The following is a 20,560-nucleotide window of genomic DNA, read 5'->3' as shown; positions in this document are numbered from 1 at the left end:
GAGGGCTGTGCGGCCCTCCAAAGAAATGCCACCCCACACCATTACTGACCCACTGCCAAACCGGTCATGCTGAAGGATGTTGCAGGCAGCAGACCGCTCTCCACGGCGTCTCCAGACTCTGTCACATGTGCTCAGTGTGAACCTGCTTTCATCTGTGAAGAGCACAAGGCGCCAGTGGCGAATTTGCCAATCCTGGTGTTCTCTGGCAAATGCCAAGCGTCCTGCACGGTGTTGGGCTGTGAGCACAACCCCCATCTGTGGACGTCGGGCCCTCATACCATCCTCATGGAGTCGGTTTCTAACCGTTTGTGCAGACACAAGCACATTTGTGGCCTGCTGGAGGTCATTTTGCAGGGCTCTGGCAGTGCTCCTCCTGTTCCTTCTTGCACAAAGGCGGAGGTAGCGGTCCTGCTGCTGGGTTGTTGCCCTCCTACGGCCTCCTCCACGTCTCCTGGTGTACTGGCCTGTCTCCTGGTAGCGCCTCCAGCCTCTGGACACTATGCTGACAGACACAGCAAACCTTCTTGCCACAGCTCGCATTGATGTGCCATCCTGGATGAGCTGCACTACCTGAGCCACTTGTGTGGGTTGTGGAGTCCGTCTCACGCTACCACGAGTGTGAAAGCACCACCAACATTCAAAACATCAGCCAGACAGCATAGGTACTTAGAAGTGGTCTGTGGTCCCAACGGCAGAACCACTCCTTTATTGAGTGTGTCTTGCTAATTGCCAATAATTTCCACTTGTTGTCTATTCCATTTGCACAACAGCAGGTGAAATTGATTGTCAATCAGTGTTGCTTCCTAAGTGGACAGTTTGATTTCACAGAAGTTTGATTTACTTGGAGTTATATTGTGTTGTTTAAGTGTTCCCTTTAATATTTTTGAGCAGTGTATTATAATTTTTCCAATTGTCTCAACTTTATTGTCACACAACTTTATTCATGTAATTGGATTTTATACTTGCATAATTTTTGCTTTATTTTGGTAATATTAAGACTTTATACTGGTAACATTGTGGCAATTCTCATATAATTATGACTTTACGCTTGGAATATTATGACTTTATTCTCATAATATTATGACTTTATTCTCATGTTATTTCGACTTTATTGTTTATTGTTGTACGACTTTATTCTTGTAATATTATGAATTTATTCTTCTAATATTTTGGAATTATTGTTGTATTCTTTTTTTCTCGTAATATTATGAGTTTATTCTCAAAATGAGGAAGAAAAATGCTTTGCAATTCTGGTGCCTTGTGTCTGACCTGGTTGCAGAATTTCAGACACACATATTAAGAAACTATCAGACTTTAAAGTGTCTTACCCATTAACCAAAACCTGCAGCACAATCTTCTTATCATGAAAGTGTAGTTTAGTTAAGACTCTTCACTGTTCTTGGTATTAACCCTCTATGGCATGACTTTTTATTTTTGTGGGGAAGAAATATTTTCCTGCATTCTTTGGGAGCTTGGTGGTCCCTAATTACATGTCAATCATAAAATCGGACTCTGACACCTCCTGGAACCAGATTTGGGTTTGTTGCCTCAGGGTAACATTGGTCTAGAACACCAAGATTGTCTACACTGATTATGAGAAATGAAATACAAATCAAACAAAAACTATATTCATAAAAGAACTATTTTTTGGACAAAAATATGTCAAAAATCATGCCCCCCAAAAAATAAAATAAAGGAGCAATGTGAGGTACAGCTATGTGGTTTGTTGCCTGAGGGCAACGCCATGCCATAGAGGGTTAAAACAATGGAAATATGAGACAGGAAAAACTTCCAGCCAATAGAGAAAATGTGATTTTGTTGAGTTTGTAAATGATTCTTTCTGAGATGTATTCTGGTTTGTGCAATAAATGTAGAATCAGTTGTTTTGCTGCAGTGAAGCATTAAACCAGAGAGTGATGCCCCCCACTGAGAGGGTTAATGTTTGCACACAAAGTATGGGTTAAGTGCGCTAACTGATTGTTTATTATTATATTAAGGTTGTAAGTGTCAGACCCTGGGATTTGAGAGAAACAGGATACATGGTTTTAATTATTTTTACTTGAGAAATCTGAAAATTGTTGAATACATTTGCAACAAGTTTTTCAATGAGTATAGATCGTAGTGCAGTGTGAAAGCGAACCGCACCAGCTGAAAATGTAACAAATGTTGCGACGTTTCATCCCGAGTTAAACCGAATCTACCAGACTCTCAGGTGTGGAAACACCCTGCCATCTGAAACTTCTTGTCCTGGATTTTATTTACATATCATAAACAAAATCGCACAAATGTGCGCCAAATTCTATAGATTCTGCATTATTTTGTACTTGCTTTATTTTAGGCCTGTCACAATGAGCAATAACTCAACTAAATGCATGATAAATTAAAATGGGCTCTATAATTTCCATTTGCATGTTTGATTGTTTTTCTCTTTTTTTCTGAAAATCAAATGATAAAAATGTTCAGTTTGTTGCTTTGGTCTCAACTAGCCTTTTTTTTTTTTTTTAAATCATTCATTTTATTTGTTGTTTCTGTTTGTTTATTTTAGATATGTAAATATATTCCAATTCCACTGTTTAGTGTTCTTTAGAATTTAAAGTTTATTTATCTTTCAGAATGTAGTCTTACATTATGACATTATCATTATATTATGTTAAAATGATCTCAGAACAACAATATTATCAGTTATCGCATTAACATTTTGACAATTTATCGCCCAGCAAACTTTGTTATTGTGACAGTGATGCATTCCTTTTTTTATATATATATATTTTTTAGAAAAGTCAAAGCGTAACAAATTGGTCATGTTTTAACACTAGGACTGCTAGTCCTAGTGTTAATAGTCTGGCAATAGTCCAAATTATTGCCAGAGTGCTGAATCTAGCTGCTGCATCATCTCTGCTGCAGCGCTGCATTGTGGGTGAGCGGTTGTAGTGAAAAGAGGCGTGAACAGAATGCTGATTCACAACAACACCCCTCCCCCTCCACACAGAGCCATTTAATCCTGGCGACATATGTGCACGACGGCGGCCGCAGTGTGTTTACCGCTTTCATTGTTTCAGGTTTTCAGGTGCTCGGTCTTAGCGAAACCAAGGAGCGCAGACTCGTCCGTGGAGTTGTAACCTTGGTAACGCAGAGGAATGATGGGGCGTTGGTGACGTGTGACGGGATTATAGTATAGTAAAAGCATCTGAGCCCGCTTGACAAAATAAGGTTGGAAAAGATGCAGCTCTCTTTGCTGCATTGCAGACAGAGCTGGTGGGAACATCACCAGAGGGTGGCGCTGTGTTAGCAGGGATTTCTCTGTATTTTTATCCCCTCCTTGACACTACTAATAAAACATATATTGGCTTGTTATTTCCCATCATCCCACGTTACTTTCTTCTCTTCCTCAGCACCCCTCTCTGTTCTGCTCCTAGGTTTCAAACAGAAAGGAGTTGTTACATCATGCATGACAGTGAGAGCATGGAGAGGATTGGAGGGTTGAATAATCCCTCTGCAGAGTCCTGACAGACAATCTATACACCACTGATGTGTGTCGGTCAACTGCTCTATCCTCTCACACTCTGCTGCTTCCAGAGGACAAACCGCTTGACCTGTCCTCATGTCAGTCAGTAAAACCAGGGAACGACACCTTGTCCTCCTCTTCTCGCAGCTTTCATATGAAATGTTTCTAAAAAGGAGAAACAGGAAGTGTGAACACATAAGAAGGAAATCAGTCTGCTAATACTGATTAGCAGACTGATCAGACTGATGCAGGAACAAAACCAGTTTTGTACCTGCGTCCAAAATTTGATTCAGCATAGTTTTAATATTGTTTCTATTTTATTATCTTATTTTTATTTTTAGTCTTGTCCTAGTGAGAATATCGTGTTTTCAGTCTGTTTTTGTTAGTGGTTTTTAGTATGTTAGTCATGGGATCATGTTACTACTGGTGAAAACGACGAAGAAGACAACAGGAAGTGGTTGGAGGACGATGGTGTGGTGTGTTTTTTAATGACTTATCGCTTGAACAAACTTATTCGCATGTGATTTTTAATTGTGTTTCTTCTTTAGAAAAAACACTGAAATTGCAAAATTGTGTTTTCCAACATTAGCAGAGTATTGACAAAGTTTGGTGCACATTTGTAATGGACATACTCCTGGCGATGATGAGATGCAGCTAAAATGAGACTGACAGTGAAGTTCATAGAAACACGCCAATTTCGGAAAAAACTCATGTTTTTTGATAAAAAAGTTTTTGCGCTATGATAAAGCGGTTTTTCGGCTGTGTCGATAGTGCATTTCGGAAAAAAAATTTTTTCGCATCACACAAGTCGTGTGATCAACAACAGGATGTTAATTCTGACGGAAACAACAGAGAAGACAAGATGTGTTTGGAGGATAATGATGCAACATGTTTTTTAACGACTTATTTTGTGCCTGACAAAATAATAAAACACTAATAATAATAAAACAAGCCTGATAGTGCCAGAGGTGAAAACACACTGAACTTTACATTTCTGTGTTTATGTGTTGTTTTACAACCAGTTTTCACAAATGGCATCCATGTGTCTTTCTTTTGGTTTTCATTTTTTAAAAGGGCACCCTCCGCATGCCAGAGCGAGTGGCTCACAAGCTGACTGGCTGTTTACTGTGGAGACGGAGAACACAGCCGCCACACCCTCGCTGCTGCGCTGCCAGCTAATGATTACTAAACCATCAGAGGAAATTAAAGCAGAGTAAATTAGAAAAAGTCGGGGGATAGAGATGTTATGTTGTGAGATGTGAAGTGCAGAGAGATGGGGAGGGAAGAGGAAAGAGTCCGTTATTTCTTCCAGCTGGGCCGGGGTGGGGCTGTCCTGGCCTGGATTGTTGAGTTCTGACCCATTCGCCAGATGATTTCTTTGTGCACATTTTCAGTGGAATTTGGTTTTGGAATGTTATTTTTTATTAAAAGGGTTCTGTTTCTGGGATTATTGTCAGGACTGCGGCTGTTCTGGCTGCTTTTCCTTCATACTGCGACCCGATGAACTGTGAGGAAGGAAAATGTCTCGACGGCATAAAGAAGGATTTACTGTTTCCATCAGCTGATTGGACAAGAGACTCATCATTGGCTGAGGAAAACCTTCCATCCGTCCGTCCATCCATTCATCCATCCAGCCATCCATCCATCTGTCCATCCATTCATCCATCCATCCATCCATCTGTCCATCCATTCATCCATCCATCCATCTGTCCATCCATTCATCCATCCAGCCATCCGTCCATCTGTCCATCCATCCATTTCACTGTGTATAGATCCTGGTGTGGTACATGAAGCTCACTTCCTGTTCTCTTGTTTTTATTTTTTAATAAATCAGGATGTAGAGTTGGAGATCTGCACCAATGTGAGAACCATTCATTGTTTTTGCAGGTTGCATAGTCCATTGTGTCTTATGTAAATTTATAATGCACTTTTTCATTCTTCCATTTAATATGGGCCAAAAACCATCAACTGTACATATGAAACTGTACAGTCCAGTGTCCGAACAGTTGATGCTTCATTATGAGAAATAATACCTGATTCATGGATATGATTCTCTGACATAAAAACTCCTAACCAGTTTGGTAGACGGAGGCATGGAAGTCAGGATTTAGTTGTGAAAGATAAAGAAAGTGTCGTTGACAGCTGTACCGCCGCGCAACTCGTAAAAACACGACTTTTAAACCAAACCATACCGGCCTCACCGCATTGTGCTCTTCTGACAGCGTTTTGGTGCATGTCTCGGCCGTGTGGTTTCCATCCTCGTCTCTCATCTCTTCATTATTCAATTACACAGTTAAACACATGTTAGGTCTGGCATTAACCGCGTGGAGGAGCCGCTGGATGGAGGGAAGCAGTAAAGATCCATCGTGGGCTCTTTAGTCATGCACTGATTTGCCTGGTTTGTGTTTAACCAGGAATACGCTACGCAGCCAGGGAAGTCGATAGGTAAGTTGGAATTAGAAACAGATGGAGCTTTGGGAAAAGGAAGAACTTGCGAGATATAGGAGTTTGGAAACTCGTTTCCTTCTGTCCTTGTTTCCCTCCTTTCAGTTTTTTCTGTGCCTCCTTACTTTTTTGTTCCATATCTATTTATAGTCATTCTGTTGTAAAATTGTCTGCATAAATTCAAAGTGACATTTAGTATTTAATATTTTAAAATAAACATAAGTGACTAGAAGATGCTGAGGCTGGAAACGGTTTGGATTCTTACATAGGAGATGAGTTGGAGCCACGATCAACATTCCTCCATGATTTCTGAAGGTTTCCGTCCGTCCATCCGTCCGTCCATCCATCCATCCATCCATCCATTCATCCGTCCATCATAAACTATGCTTACCAAAGCACTATTGTCCGGTTTCCAGTATTTTCCATTCATCCTTTCATTTTGCTCTTAGTTTCTCATTACATATGTAATCACTGTTGTGATGCTTTCTTTTGTGTTTGGCATTTTGAAAGTGATTAAACTTTCAAAATAGACTCAAACAGGACAGAAAATGTCTTTCTGGAAAGTACAAAACCTCAAAAATAAAAAGTGATTCATTCATCATCGCAGCTCAGGATGATGCCGATTGGTGTTGGCGGTCATGTGACTTTGTACCCACATGCGATCTAAACGCACCAGTGGTTGCACGCCCACATGTATGTGAGTAAACAGAGTCAGCGTGCACAGCCAGAGAGTTAGACACACTTACTTAGGGCCCTTTCTGCGGCTTCTGCATTCCTGCAGGCGTATCTCACCAACTGCTTTTAATCAGCCGGGTCACGAGGCGCTCCAGATGGGCCTCAGCGCTGGGTGGGGCTGCAGTGGACACGGCGGAGGTGGAGGGGGCCGGAGTTTGTAATAGTCAACATATCTGTGCCTGTTCTCCTCTCAGCATCCACTCCTGCCTTGTATTGCGTCACCCTCCTTAGAGACCAGTGTTGGACAGCGCTGCACCACCCCAGCCCTTCTGCACTCTTTTAACAGACTTTTACTAGAAAACGGTTTCCATCATTGGGATTTTGTTCAGTCTGAAGATGAAGATGGACTTTATGGTTTACAACAGTTAAGTTCAGCTTATAGTTGAATAGTAGGACTGAACGGGCATGCTGTGGTGGCGCAGGGGGTTAGCACGCCCCACGTTTGGAGGCCTTAGTCCTCGACGCGGATGTCGCGGGTTCGACTCCCGGTCCCGACGACCTTTGCCACATGTCTTCCCCCCTCTCCTCACCCTCCTTCCTGTCTGCCTACTGTTGAAAAAATACGAGCCACTAGCGCCGCAAAAACTCTTCGGAGAAAAAAAAAAAAGAATAGTAGGACTGAACAATAAATCAATAATATGTATCGCGATAGACTTGTAATCAGTATCAATAGATAATACATCTGATGGAATATTCAATAAGTTCAATAGGTTCTGATCCAGAACCGCACAGCATTCTGGGAGATGTAGGCAGAGGAAAACTTTAGCTACTCAACCTCTGACGACCAGCTGGTGATATCAACTTCCTCACTCACTCTGTGGTTACCTAGCAACAGCTTACTCACTCTTTGGTTACCTAGCAACAACGTGTTGAGTAACAGGCGCAGCAGTTTAAGGTTCTGCCTCATCACTGCTTAAAAACAAAAAACAATAGCGTGAAGTGAAACTGTGGATAAAACAAGAAAGGTCGCACCACCGGTTTGGCAGCATTTTGGAGATTTAAAACAAAATTAATAAATTATCGATATCGGCTGATACAAAATGCTTATATCGTGACACGTTTTTCAGCCATATTGTTCAGCCGTGTTGAATTGTTGGCCAGATGGCGTAGCTCGAATAAAATAAGCCAGGAATCTTTTTCTGCTGTGTTCTAGTGTCCTATTTAAAGTAGGAATAAAGTTGACATAGTGGATCATTTGGAGACGAACATTTCTGGAAGAAAGTTGGTAGGGCTGAAACGATTAATCAGATTAATCAGTAATTAATTAATTACTGATATTATTGTCAACTAATTTACTAACTGGTTAATTGTTAGCTGAAGTGCTCAGACTCAAAAAATGGAATTTGCTGTAAATCTGTTCTAGCCATAGGGACTCAAGTGGTATAGTTTTACATTCACCTGGGTCCAGTTCGGTAAAAAAAAATTCTATTGAACATTTTTTACTGTCCAATTATTAATCGGTTAATCCAAAAAATAATCAATGGATTAGCCATACTCAATACTGATGTTAAGGCAAGCACAAAGAGCTTTTCACATGTTGATGTTGGAAATATTTTTTTGGCTGGAGATGCAACATTTGCTACAAATGATCAATGATTGTTTATTGGTATCTTTTCATGTATTTCTATTATTGTACAAAAATAGCATACATGAACATCTGCAGAATCTGCTAATCTGACTAATTAATTGATCTAAAACAATCCTTAGTTGCAGCACTAGAAGTTAGTGCAAAAACTATTAGTTGAAATTAAGTGCTACACCTCAGTGTAATATTTCAGTGAGCCGTTTTTAGTATGAAGGGTGCTTCATGAATATGATTGATTAATTAAAAACTTAAGTATTTTATTGCAGGTGTTGTTTATAGAGAAATGTTTAGTAAATTCATCCCTTCAGTTGTTGAGCAGTCAGTCTCTTTCTGGTCTTTGTCTGAACATAATTACAGTTTGCTACATTGATTTCCTGGCTGTTCTGTCTTACTCTGACTGTTTTGCTTACTGTTGTTACCTGGAAACTGTTTCCTGTCTTTCATCTCATCACTTCATCCCCTCCATTATCGATGTCTCACATTGCAGGGTCTGATTCAACCTACAGGTTTTGTTTTTTTTAATTTAGTATGACTTAGACCTAAGGGACTGAAATGGTTGCAGAAGTCTGTTGATCATGTGTCTGGTTAACGATTTCTGTGTCGATTTATACATATGGGTTTGACTGTTATTCTGTTCAACCCTCTATGGCATGGCGTTGCCCTCAGGCAACAAACCACATAGCTGTACCTCACATTGCTCCTTTATTTTATTTTTTGGGGGGCATGATTTTTGACATATTTTTGTCCAAAAAATAGTTCTTTTATGAATATAGTTTTTGTTTGATTTGTATTTCATTTCTCATAATCAGTGTAGACAATCTTGGTGTTCTAGACCAATGTTACCCTGAGGCAACAAACCCAAATCTGGTTCCAGGAGGTGTCAGAGTCCGATTTTATGATTGACATGTAATTAGGGACCACCAAGCTCCCAAAGAATGCAGGAAAATATTTCTTCCCCACAAAAATAAAAAGTCATGCCATAGAGGGTTAAAGACTCATAGACTGATAGAGGTCACTGTCTTTAACTCAGCCCACAGCATCATGATCCTCCACCATGCTTGACAGAGAACTAGAATGGGCTATTTCATATATAGATATGTTGTTTCAATCCAAAACATCAACCCTTTTCTCCATTCAAAGTCCCAGCAGAATATAACATCTCTATTTGTCACAACAAATTTTGCTGGATGATAAATTGTCCCAAAAGTTATTGCGATAAACGATAATATTGTTTTGAGACAATTTTCAATATCATGGTAATGGGTCAATGACACAAGAACATATTCTCAAATAATCACTATACTTTAAATTGTAACAAACATCTAAAAGTGGAACTGGAACATATTATAAATATACAAAAATAAATAAAGAAAACAACTGAACCTACAAATAAAACAAATTATAAAATCTCTGTAAGCAAAACTGTCCTTCAAAAGACTGAAGACTTTTATCATCCAGTTTTTTAGTACAAGAGAAAGAAAAGAAAAAAAATTCTACAAATGGAAATTATTGAGTTTGTTTTAATTTATCTTGTGATTAATTGATTTATTGCTTATTACAACAGGCCTAGTGTCCACATGTTTATGTTTGTGATGGTTGTGACGTGTTAGTGAGGTCTGCCAGTTGTTATGGAGACTTGCATTTCCTGATTTACTTAAAAGGCATTTTGAAGATTTTTTTTTAATGTAAATCATCCTCTGCTTTACAATATATTTACTCCAGAAATGAAAAGTGATGCATCACAAATTTAAATAACATTTTTATTCATAAAAATGAGGTATAAATTGTTAAAAATGCTAGGGTCAGCTTGTAGGATATTGGTGATGTGGGAGGTTGTTGGTTTGAGGTTCAACTTCTTACCTTTGCTACTCTTTCCTGTCTGAAACATGCCTTTAGCGCCACAAAATCTTTCAAAAAAGAAACATCAGTTTAAGGCTGCACTAACGATTATTTTAATAATCGATTAATCTATCGTGTATTCTGATGATTAATCGTATGAAAAATGGCATATTCTATAAATTTTCCATTTAACCACTTAAGTCGTCTTGATACAATATTAGAAACATTTCTAGAAGTAACTTTTTAAATTAAGAAATAAACAATCCTTTAGTAAATCTGAACCAGGTGAAGCTAAAACCGCCACTTACCGATTTTTACCTAAAACATATTTATAGACAAAGATGTTTTTATCTGAAATGCAAAATCTTTTTGTTGTATAGTTTTAGCTAAACTACTACTCTGAATGTATTGTTTTATTCTTCAATAAATAGCCTTTTTGAGTCTTAACACTCCAGTTAATGAGTAATTAATTGCTAAATTAGTTGATTATTATTTCAGTAATTGATTAATCACGATTAATCGTTTCAGTTTTACATCAGTTAAAATAGTTTAATAGGAATGACTGGAATGCCAATTATCAGGCGGTTGGCTTTAGATCATGCTACTAGCCTTTATTAATTGGAATGAAGGATCCCAACTCTTTTTAAAGGTTTTATCAGTAGATATAATATATTTTGTTACCTCTTACTTCAGCTGTGTTGCTGATTTGCTGCGCTGAAGGCATTACGCAGCAGAGCAGCACTGCAGACCGACTCCTGCTGCTATTCCTGACACGACGTTGGATCTCGGCTGTCATTAGGACTGCTTAGTTTAGCAGATGATCCTGCATCTCCTAGAAGGATTAAAGAGGTTACACCAATAGAAGCACACTTTCTTGGCTGCCACTTGATGTCTGCATCACCACCGACTGGCTCCTAAACTCACCTTGAACCTCATCTGCAAATTTTAATATTTTGATTATTATAGGATTTAAATACCTCAAATCCTAGCTTAATCTTTAACCCTAACTTTAAGGCCTTTTTGTTAAAAGTGAAACATTTTTGGTCTACTCAACATTTGGCAAGTAAAATGTCATTCCATTTTACATTCTGTTCATAGTTTACTGGTTTTGCACCAGTTTTAGTCTAATCATAACCAGTTACTCAGATCTCAGTCGGTATCGGTTTCAAAGCAGATTTAGTGATTAGTCAGGTGTTTTCGCTCACAGCCTTGCCCACTTCTTTTCCCACAGGACATAAACAGTTTGCTGGTGAAACCATCTGGTCCTCAGTCTGGGCTTGCAGAACCACAAACCATCCCTTCACCTTTTCATTTACAGTTTCACACATGAGGTCAGACATCCTTCAAGACAATATCCTAAGTCAGAGTGTTGGACAGAATCTTCTTGAAATCACATTTATTAATTACCGTCCAGGAAAGACAAATAAAGCCAGACGTTATGCAATTTTATGCAAAATTTGGTTTGAACACAATTTGTGTGGTCTAGTTTGTTCTAAGTCAAGTCAAGCCTTTTGTCTTCAAAGGACAAATCTAGGTCAAGTCTCGAGTCTTTCTAATGCAGCTTGACCCAAATCTGAATTTTGTTTTTGCCCGTATGCGACACATGTCCAACTTTTTCACTGCTGTCTGAATGAGCCAATTCCAATCTATTTATCTCCCCAAAGAAATGTGACTTGTACCATTTATGTCACATGTGTGGTACTAAATCAAATACCTGTTAGTGTTCAAAGTGCCTTTCTGTCATATTTAATCTGAATTTTCTGTTGCATACATCATAATTCCACTTCTGCACCAGATGCGATAAGTCTGGATGTAAACAATGGCGGTAAATTATAATTCAGTGTAGAACCGTTTTGAAACAAGTTGCATCCAGATAGCAGTAGTACCAGCTTTGGGTTTTATTGTTAGGTGGTTCCTGTAACCATTTAGTCATCACTCAACTTGGACTCATTTACTCCAGATCAACAAAATCCAGACAGACAGACCCACAGAGCAGTGATTCGTCAGCCCTAACGCTTCTCCCTGGACAAACACAAGAGGAAAACATTCCTGTGAAAATTGGCTGAGTTGGTTCATGCTGCAGGGAAGAGAGGTGGAGATCTAAACGACTTTTTCTTCTGCTGACCTGACCCACGTTCTGGATTACATAACGCGGTTCTGTAGGACAGTGTAAGGAAAGCTGTAAAGAGATGTCAGCTGTTTGAGTAAACAGTCGGTTCTTCAAGAATGCTCTGATCCTGTTGAGAAGTTTGAACGAAAGCAGAAAAACTGAGCAGATAACTTCAACTTTCAGCCAGTGAGGTTCTCTCAGCTGAGTGACGTTCGAGCTCAGCTTTCCTCCTCCGCTAATACAGGACATTACTGTTCGGTCACACCTGCCCCACCCGCTACAAGCCCTTCTGACTCTGCATCACGTGAACTCACTTGAACTCTAAGAAGTGCTGGCAAACGTTAGCTGGCTGCTCTCCTCCTGAGGAGTATTACTTCAACCCGTAATTAAATGCGGTTTCTAGCTTTAAAAAAGGTCTCAGACCTTTATTTATTCTTCTGAGAACATTTAAAGGTACCTATTATGTTTTTGTGCTTCTATTTGTGTCTCTACTGCTTCTAAAAACAACCCAAGCACTTTAAAAAACACCCAGCTCCTTTCTTTTCTTTTTGCAATAAGTTAGTTTTTTAGTATCTGGAAAGCAAGCCATTTCAAAAACCTGCAGATTGTTAAGTCACGTTCAACGGGCACTCCACCGTTACTTGGCAACCCAAGCTGAGCGCCATCAAGTTCGGTCAGCCTGTTTTACCACTGTACAATGGTTGCTGGAAAAGACACGTGTTTTGTTGTTGACTTACCATCCAGAAACCACTTGCTGCATTGTTGTTGGTTGTGAAGGGGGCTCCACTTCTGCTTCTCAAAGATCTACGGTTGTATAATTGTGCATCTGTTTGCAGCCATTTTCACATGCGAATGTAAACATTGAGTTGGGCGGCGTGGCCAGCAGTAGCTTATTTGGGTTTAAAGTGACAAGAGGTTCTAAAACACCTTAAAATAGTCCGAACTGAGCAGACTAAAATCTCATTATTTATCTAAGAATGATTTTATATTAAAACAAAAGTTTTACAACATATCCTAAACTGTTCAAAGAAGCATTATAGACGATCTTTAAACTTTGCCAATTAGAAGTTGGAATGTTAGGATGACTCGAGTTTAATCAGTGGTGTACCTTAAAATCTAAGTTTGCAAACTCAATGATGAGTTTTCATGCATAAGTCAAGCTAACATCTTCCTGAACTAAATTTCCATCGTCTAAAACGTCTCGAAGTGTTTGACATTTATTTCTCAACCAACGTCCATTGTGCTAAGCGGAATATTGATCTTAAAATATTCAACATCTTAATGTTTTGGCTCACAAAAATCTCCCTAGCAACATTTGTTATTTTTGAAAGCTTACTAAAGTTTCCTATTGGGAGTAATCTGATTCCTTTTTAACTCTTCTTTACACAGACTTTACCTGAGCAGACGTGGACCAAACGTGACAGTCAGGAGTTGCTATTATTATTTTTGCGAGCAATCTGAAGCAACGTCCACGTCGTCTTTGACTCCCGTCTCGCCCAGATTGCTTCCTCCATCTCTTCCTGCTTCAACCCTGCAGCAGCACCAGCCCAGCTGACAGGACCGTGAATCTTTTCCCCACAGAGATGGAAACGAATTCGTTGGGTTTTTCTTGGCCAACGTGCGTCTTTGTCGTTCGCCACATCACAGCTGTGAAGTGGTTTCTCTGTCGTTTAGCTCAGAGATGCAGCATGATGTCACAGAGGGACGTTCAGGGCGTCACTGTAAACGTCTGATGAAGCCTCTGTGGGTTAAACCGGAGGTCTGATGAAGAGCAACATGGAGGGTTGGGGGGAGTTCAGGGACACACCCAACGGCAGAATACAGAGCTGAACCTCAGGGGAAGGAAGGCACGTCTAAACGCAGCAAACTGCTTTCCAGCACCGCAAAAACACAAAATCCTACCAAGTAACTTTTGTCTAGTTTCTCTGGTAACTAACTTACAAGCAGAGTTGGGTAGTTACTGGTTATATTTATTTGAGTAGCTTTTTAAAAAAAAAAAAAAAAAAACTTTTAGGAATATATTTACTATGCTGCACTTAGAGTAATTTTATTATAACGTATTTTTACTCTTACTTGAGTAAAATTTCTGGATTTTCTACCCACTGAATAAAAAACAAAAATTCACCAGACACAGACACACACCTGGAGTTTTTGTCAAAGTTTTTAAGTAAAATAAACAGGCAAAAAAAAATTTTTGTGCCTGATTTTACTTTTTGTTACGTAAATGAATTATTTTCATTTTAGTCCTTAAAATACCAAACCTCCCACTTTACTTTATATTTTGTTCCGTCTGATGACGTAATTTTTAAATATTAAACAATTGATAATTTGATCAGTTACTCAGTACTTGAGTAGACTTTTTACCAAATACTTTTTTACTTTTACTTGAGTAAAATAATGTTGAGGTAGTGCAACTTTTATTTGAGTAATATCTTTTTGTACTCTGCCCACCTCTGCTTACAAGTAACTTTTCGGCAAAATATATGAACTTATCTTCAGTAAATAATTTCCTAAAATTGATGAAAATGTAGCACTTTTGTTAGCAAATCACTTCACTTTAACAACACATTTTTCCCAGGTTATAAGTGAAATAATCTGACAGTGAACCTAGTACTTTTCACCAATATTAAGGAATTACTGGTAAACTCCTATATTTTACTGAAAAGTTACTTCTAAGTTAGTTTTGTCTTATTTCAAGTGTGATAAGATATTTGTAATAGAAACTGGACCAAAAATACTTAGTAAAATTTTCTGTTTTTGCACTGAGGAACCTTTCTGCAATTTTCAAGAGTCAAACTATTTGTCTTATTGGCAGTAATCTACTGTAATATCAGTTTTCAGCCATTTTGGTCAGCCAAGGACGGTGTGTGTGCGCGTGTGTGTGTGCACCAGGTTTTCATATCCTTATGGGAACCCATTTCTGTCTACAATGTGGGGTTATGAGGACCATTGCTCCTTGTGGGAGCAATGGGGACATTTTCTTGGTTCCCATGAGGGAAATTGTTTTTTTTGGGGTTAGTGGTTAGGTCTGTGATGGGTAGGTTTAGGGTAAAGGTTGAGGTATGGTTTAGGCTGTAGAAATTAATGGAAGTCAATGGGAAGTTCCCACAAGTGATGAAAACACGACTGTGTGTGTTTTGTTTAAAGGGTGTGTCCCCCTGTCGTCATCAGCACTGGCTTCAGTTCAGGCTGCTCAACTCACTCTGATGTGTCCCAAACCACATCACTGCAATCCACTGAGCGGCAACGCAACGCCAGGCAATGGTGTCAGCAACTATGTGAGGCTGGAAGCAACCAGAGACAAACATCAACACAATCACAATGTTCAGCGTCCCTACGGGTCCTTGAAAATGCTTGAATTTAATTAGGTGTTTTCAAGGTTTTGGAAAGGGTTTTATTGTTCAACCTACAGAGTTTTATAATAAACTTCAATCTAACGTTTGATTAAAATCCTAAATTTGGAAAAAATTGTTTACAGTTGAAACCAGAAGTCTTCATACACCAAATAAAAAGAAACATAAATTTCTTCATCATTGTCTGAAGTTAAATCGTCTCTTGTTTTAGATCAGATGGAATACCCAAAATTATTTCTAAATATTTACTAAATGCCAGAAAACCTAGCAAGAAAATTTTTTTTAGAGATTTATTTGGTAACTTTCTTTGTATGTTGTGTTTTAGCATTTAATTTGAACATAATTTGCATGATTTGTTAAAGTCATGCTATGGTATGAAATGAATATTTAATATTTGGAACATTTTAAGAGGCCACTGCACTGCACCCATTGAAAACCTGCTGGTTTTTCCACCAAATACTGATTTCTGAACTCTTTCTGAGTTCAAACATTACTATTGTTGTTTCTAAATGAATATGAACTTGTTTTCTTTGCATTATTTGAGGTCGATTTAGTTATTCTGACCAAATAAATATCAAATTTTTGCTTGAAGTTTCAGAGACATGTTGTCAGTAGTTCATGGAATAAAAGAAAGACGTTCTTTTTACTCAAACATGTTCCTATAAAGAGTAAAATCAGAGAAATTGTGATTTTAGGTGGCCTCTTAATGTTTTCCAGATCAATGATATTTATTATTCCTAATAGCTCAATTACTTATTGATCTGTTTATTTGAAATAAAAATTGGCTTGTATTTGAAACATTAATGAAATCGGGAGACTTTTTTTCAGTCTGCCCTATGTTTGTGAGACATTTCAAAGTAAAAGAAAAAATATATTTCAGTTTACATTTCCCTGCTGTAGAATGTAGAATACTATCATAAGGCTTTATTAATAACAATATTATATCTGAGTTCATTTAAACTGACTTTTTTAGTTAATTTGCATAGTTTTTATCTCTGTTTGGTGCTGAAAAAGTTTTTAAAATTCTTGAAACTTTCTTGAATTTTCTGTGGAGAAATGTTCTTTAAAGGGTCGATAACTTCTTTTGGTGATTGATCGATCAATTTCTGATTTTGTTCATGTCCGAATCATCCTTCGGTGTTTTAGATGCGCTTCCGTCCCATCAGGAACCGCCGCTGCCTCCGACACGTGCAAAGCGCTTCCTACAAACATGAATATTTCACATCATGTTTGAGAAGAAGTATTTTTAGAATTTAGCAGCATTCATTTTTTATGTCTTTTTGAATGTTTCACAAGATGACGACAGAATCTGAGAGGACATGTTTGGTGTTTGAATGGAAATGGTTGAAAAGTGTTATTATTTTTATTTTTAACTAATAATAACTCTAAAAACTGACTGAATTAGACAAAACTAAGCTACAAAGAAAACCCCTAAACTATTATAACCCTGCCGTAGAGTCACGGAAAACCCCCTCTGAAAGTTTGATTTCTGTTGTTCCCCTCCGCGGCGCTCCACACAGATGGTCACCATAGCAACCGGTGGGTTTTGATTTTTGCTGTTTCTCGCCGGTGGAGGAGAAGCGATGCACCGGATCGTAAATATGCGGCGGCCATGACTCATGTGGAGTTGTTGCGTCGTGATCTTTGTTTGGGTTGGACGTGTCTCAAGACGAGGAGGAAGACGAGACCAAGATGAAGCTCATGGCCGAGGCACGCAGGGAGGAGAGGGAGAAGAGAGAGGAGACAGAGGAGAGGGAAAAGAGGGAAGAGAGGAATAGAACTAGAATGAATAGATTCTACCTCTAGATAGAATCTAGTTACTGATTCTGATTGACAGATTCAGGAGAAAAACTTTCTATCATCCATCCATCCATCCATCCATCCATCCATCCATCCATTCATCCATCCATCCATCCATCCATCCATCCATCCATCCTTTCTAATACCTCCTGCCCATTTTAGAGTATACATATATTCACCATGATGACCATGGCAGCCATTTTGAAAAAGAAAACGCAAGATCAAGAAAATATGTCTGAGTGTGGCGGAGGTTTTTTCTATCTCTCAATAAATATAAATATCATTTAAAAAGCAATTTTCTGTGATTTATAACGTATCTGATGGTCTCAGGAGGAGAAAGTCAGTAGTGAAGCCGTTCCTCTGAGTCCCACACCGACACCGCGACAAAAACAGGCGCCCACTCAGAACCCCCGTCTGTGGACACATTGCTGTGGTCCTGTTCGTTGCCATGACAAAGGCACAACATTCCTGGGTGGCCCGTCTTGTTTTTCTGTGTTTCAGGACACCAGGCGACTTTCCCCACCAACATCTACATCTGTACATGTTTTCTATTCCTGCCGTCCTACTTCAACTCACGATCAGCGTCTATAACTTTAACTCTCGATCAGCGTCTATAACTTCAACTCCCGACCAGCATCTATAACTTCAACTCCCGACCAGCGTCTATAACTTTAACTCTGACCAGCGTCTATAACTTTAACTCCTGACCAGCGTCTATAACTTTAACTCTGACCAGCATCTATAACTTTAACTCTGACCAGCGTCTATAACTTTAACTCCTGACCAGCGTCTATAACTTTAACTCCTGACCAGCATCTATAACTTTAACTCCTGACCAGCGTCTATAACTTTAACTCCTGACCAGCGTCTATAACTTTAACTCTGACCAGCATCTATAACTTTAACTCTGACCAGCATCTATAACTTTAACTCTGACCAGCGTCTATAACTTTAACTCTGACCAGCGTCTATAACTTTAACTCCTGACCAGCGTCTATAACTTTAACTCTGACCAGCATCTATAACTTTAACTCTGACCAGCATCTATAACTTTAACTCTGACCAGCGTCTATAACTTTAACTCCTGACCAGCGTCTATAACTTTAACTCCTGACCAGCATCTATAACTTTAACTCTGACCAGCATCTATAACTTTAACTCTGACCAGCGTCTATAACTTTAACTCTGACCAGCATCTATAACTTTAACTCTGACCAGCATCTATAACTTTAACTCTGACCAGCGTCTATAACTTTAACTCCTGACCAGCATCTATAACTTTAACTCCTGACCAGCATCTATAACTTTAACCCTGACCAGCATCTATAACTTTAACCCTGACCAGCATCTATAACTTTAACTCCTGACCAGCATCTATAACTTTAACTCTGACCAGCGTCTATAACTTTAACTCCTGACCAGCATCTATAACTTTAACTCTGACCAGCATCTATAACTTTAACTCTGACCAGCATCTATAACTTTAACTCTGACCAGCATCTATAACTTCAACTCCCGACCAGCGTCTATAACTTTAACTCTGACCAGCGTCTATAACTTTAACTCTGACCAGCGTCTATAACTTTAACTCCTGACCAGCGTCTATAACTTTAACTCCTGACCAGCGTCTATAACTTTAACTCTGACCAGCATCTATAACTTTAACTCTGACCAGCATCTATAACTTTAACTCTGACCAGCATCTATAACTTTAACTCCTGACCAGCATCTATAACTTTAACTCTGACCAGCATCTATAACTTTAACTCTGACCAGCATCTATAACTTTAACTCTGACCAGCATCTATAACTTTAACTCCTGACCAGCATCTATAACTTTAACTCTGACCAGCATCTATAACTTTAACTCCTGACCAGCGTCTATAACTTTAACTCTGACCAGCATCTATAACTTTAACTCCTGACCAGCGTCTCGATGGCTTTGCGTTGTTTCTGTTTTTACACTGGCTGTGTTTTCCGTGCAGGATAGCGCAGGCTAAATCGAGCCGAGGGAATGTGGTAACAAGATGCTGGTGGCCGAACGCGGAGAGGGAACATTCCACGACTGGGTTCCTGATGTTGCCGTCTCTGATGGCAGATTTCCGTCAGAGTCAGACGGGTGTTAGTGTTTCCTGTTGGAGGAAACCAGCCAGTGAAATCTCCCTCCAGTTGCAGTTTGATCAGTAACTGAAGTTTAATCTGAGTGATTGGTGGGAACCAGAGGGACGGATGTCTCCATCATGTCTATCATCCATGCTGGACGGAAGTCCATTGGACTCTCAGCTTGTTGGTCTCTGATCTCTTTCTTTCCCTTTCTCTTTGTTTCCTTCTTTCTTTCTTCTACCTTTCCTTTCCTTCCTTCAATAAACTATATTTTTATTTCCCGTTGTTTCTCGTATCGGTCTTGTTTACCGATCCAAACCGTCTCAACGAGCTGTGTTGCCTAAATTTGATCCACTTTCTTTCTCTGAAAAATTGATTCCCTTTCTTATCTGAAACTTTTAAAACATTGCTGTTCTCATAATTAATCTGTCGCCCTCGGCACGTGCGGCTGAAACTTTTACAGCCCGTCTGTAGGAGGAGAGGGTGTGTGTGTGTGTGTGTGTGTGTGTGTGTGTGTGTGTGTGTGTGTGTGTGTGTGTGTGTGTGTGTGTGTGTGTGTGTGTGTGTGTGTGTGTGAGCATACTTGAGGGAGAGTTGCGTGTTGAGTGGGTGGGTCGGCCTGGACACTGCAGTGCGCTCTCCTCCTGGCTCAGTGGGAACATCATGAGTCTGTGGGTCGTCCAGGCGAGCGGCCCACTTTCTGGGAACTGAGTCGAGATCAGGCGTCCGACCCGGCGATGCCATGCTGGCTCAGAGAAGCGGGCTGCGGGATGCGGAGAAGAGCGCCGGAGGCTGCTGCTCCTTCTCCTCCTCCTCCTCTTGCCCCTGGGCTCGGCTGGCCGGCGCGGACGGCTGCCTGTCGGAGCCGTACTGCCTCTGGTTCCAGCTGCTGGCCCGCGCCTACTGGGGCGACGTGGAGCTGGGCGTCTCCGGCCCGAACCGCGGCGCGTCCTGGAAGAGCCGCGTTCGATGTCGGGTAAGGAGAGCATTCTCGGAGGACCCGTTTAGGGGAAAGGGTCTTTGTTGTTATGCCTAAGGAATTTCGTGTGCGTCATCCTGCGCTCCAGCAGCTGGGTCGTCCCGTT

At 39.8% G+C, this 20,560-nt stretch overlaps 1 protein-coding gene across 4 annotated transcripts in view; it reads left to right on the top strand.

The window, feature by feature from the left end:
• The window catches only part of arhgap21 (Rho GTPase activating protein 21), an 87,467-nt gene that overhangs the window by 20,090 nt on the left and 46,817 nt on the right, over positions 1-20,560 (top strand). For 2 of the 4 annotated variants that reach the window (XM_023325993.1, XM_014471277.2), the window contains exon 1: positions 20,116-20,451. The exons of the other annotated variants lie outside the window; for them this stretch is intronic. In XM_023325993.1, coding sequence (XP_023181761.1) covers positions 20,218-20,451 — 234 coding nt within the window. In that variant the 5' untranslated portion in view covers positions 20,116-20,217. Of the gene's footprint in view, positions 1-20,115; positions 20,452-20,560 lie in introns of those variants that run through there. 4 annotated transcript variants of the gene reach the window in all.

Source organism: Xiphophorus maculatus, chromosome 21 (assembly GCF_002775205.1).
Source record: "Xiphophorus maculatus strain JP 163 A chromosome 21, X_maculatus-5.0-male, whole genome shotgun sequence".
In the NCBI taxonomy this organism is placed as follows: Eukaryota; Metazoa; Chordata; class Actinopteri; order Cyprinodontiformes; family Poeciliidae; genus Xiphophorus; species Xiphophorus maculatus.
Note: the sequence above shows the minus strand (reverse complement) of the source record. Positions and strands in the feature narration are given on the sequence as shown.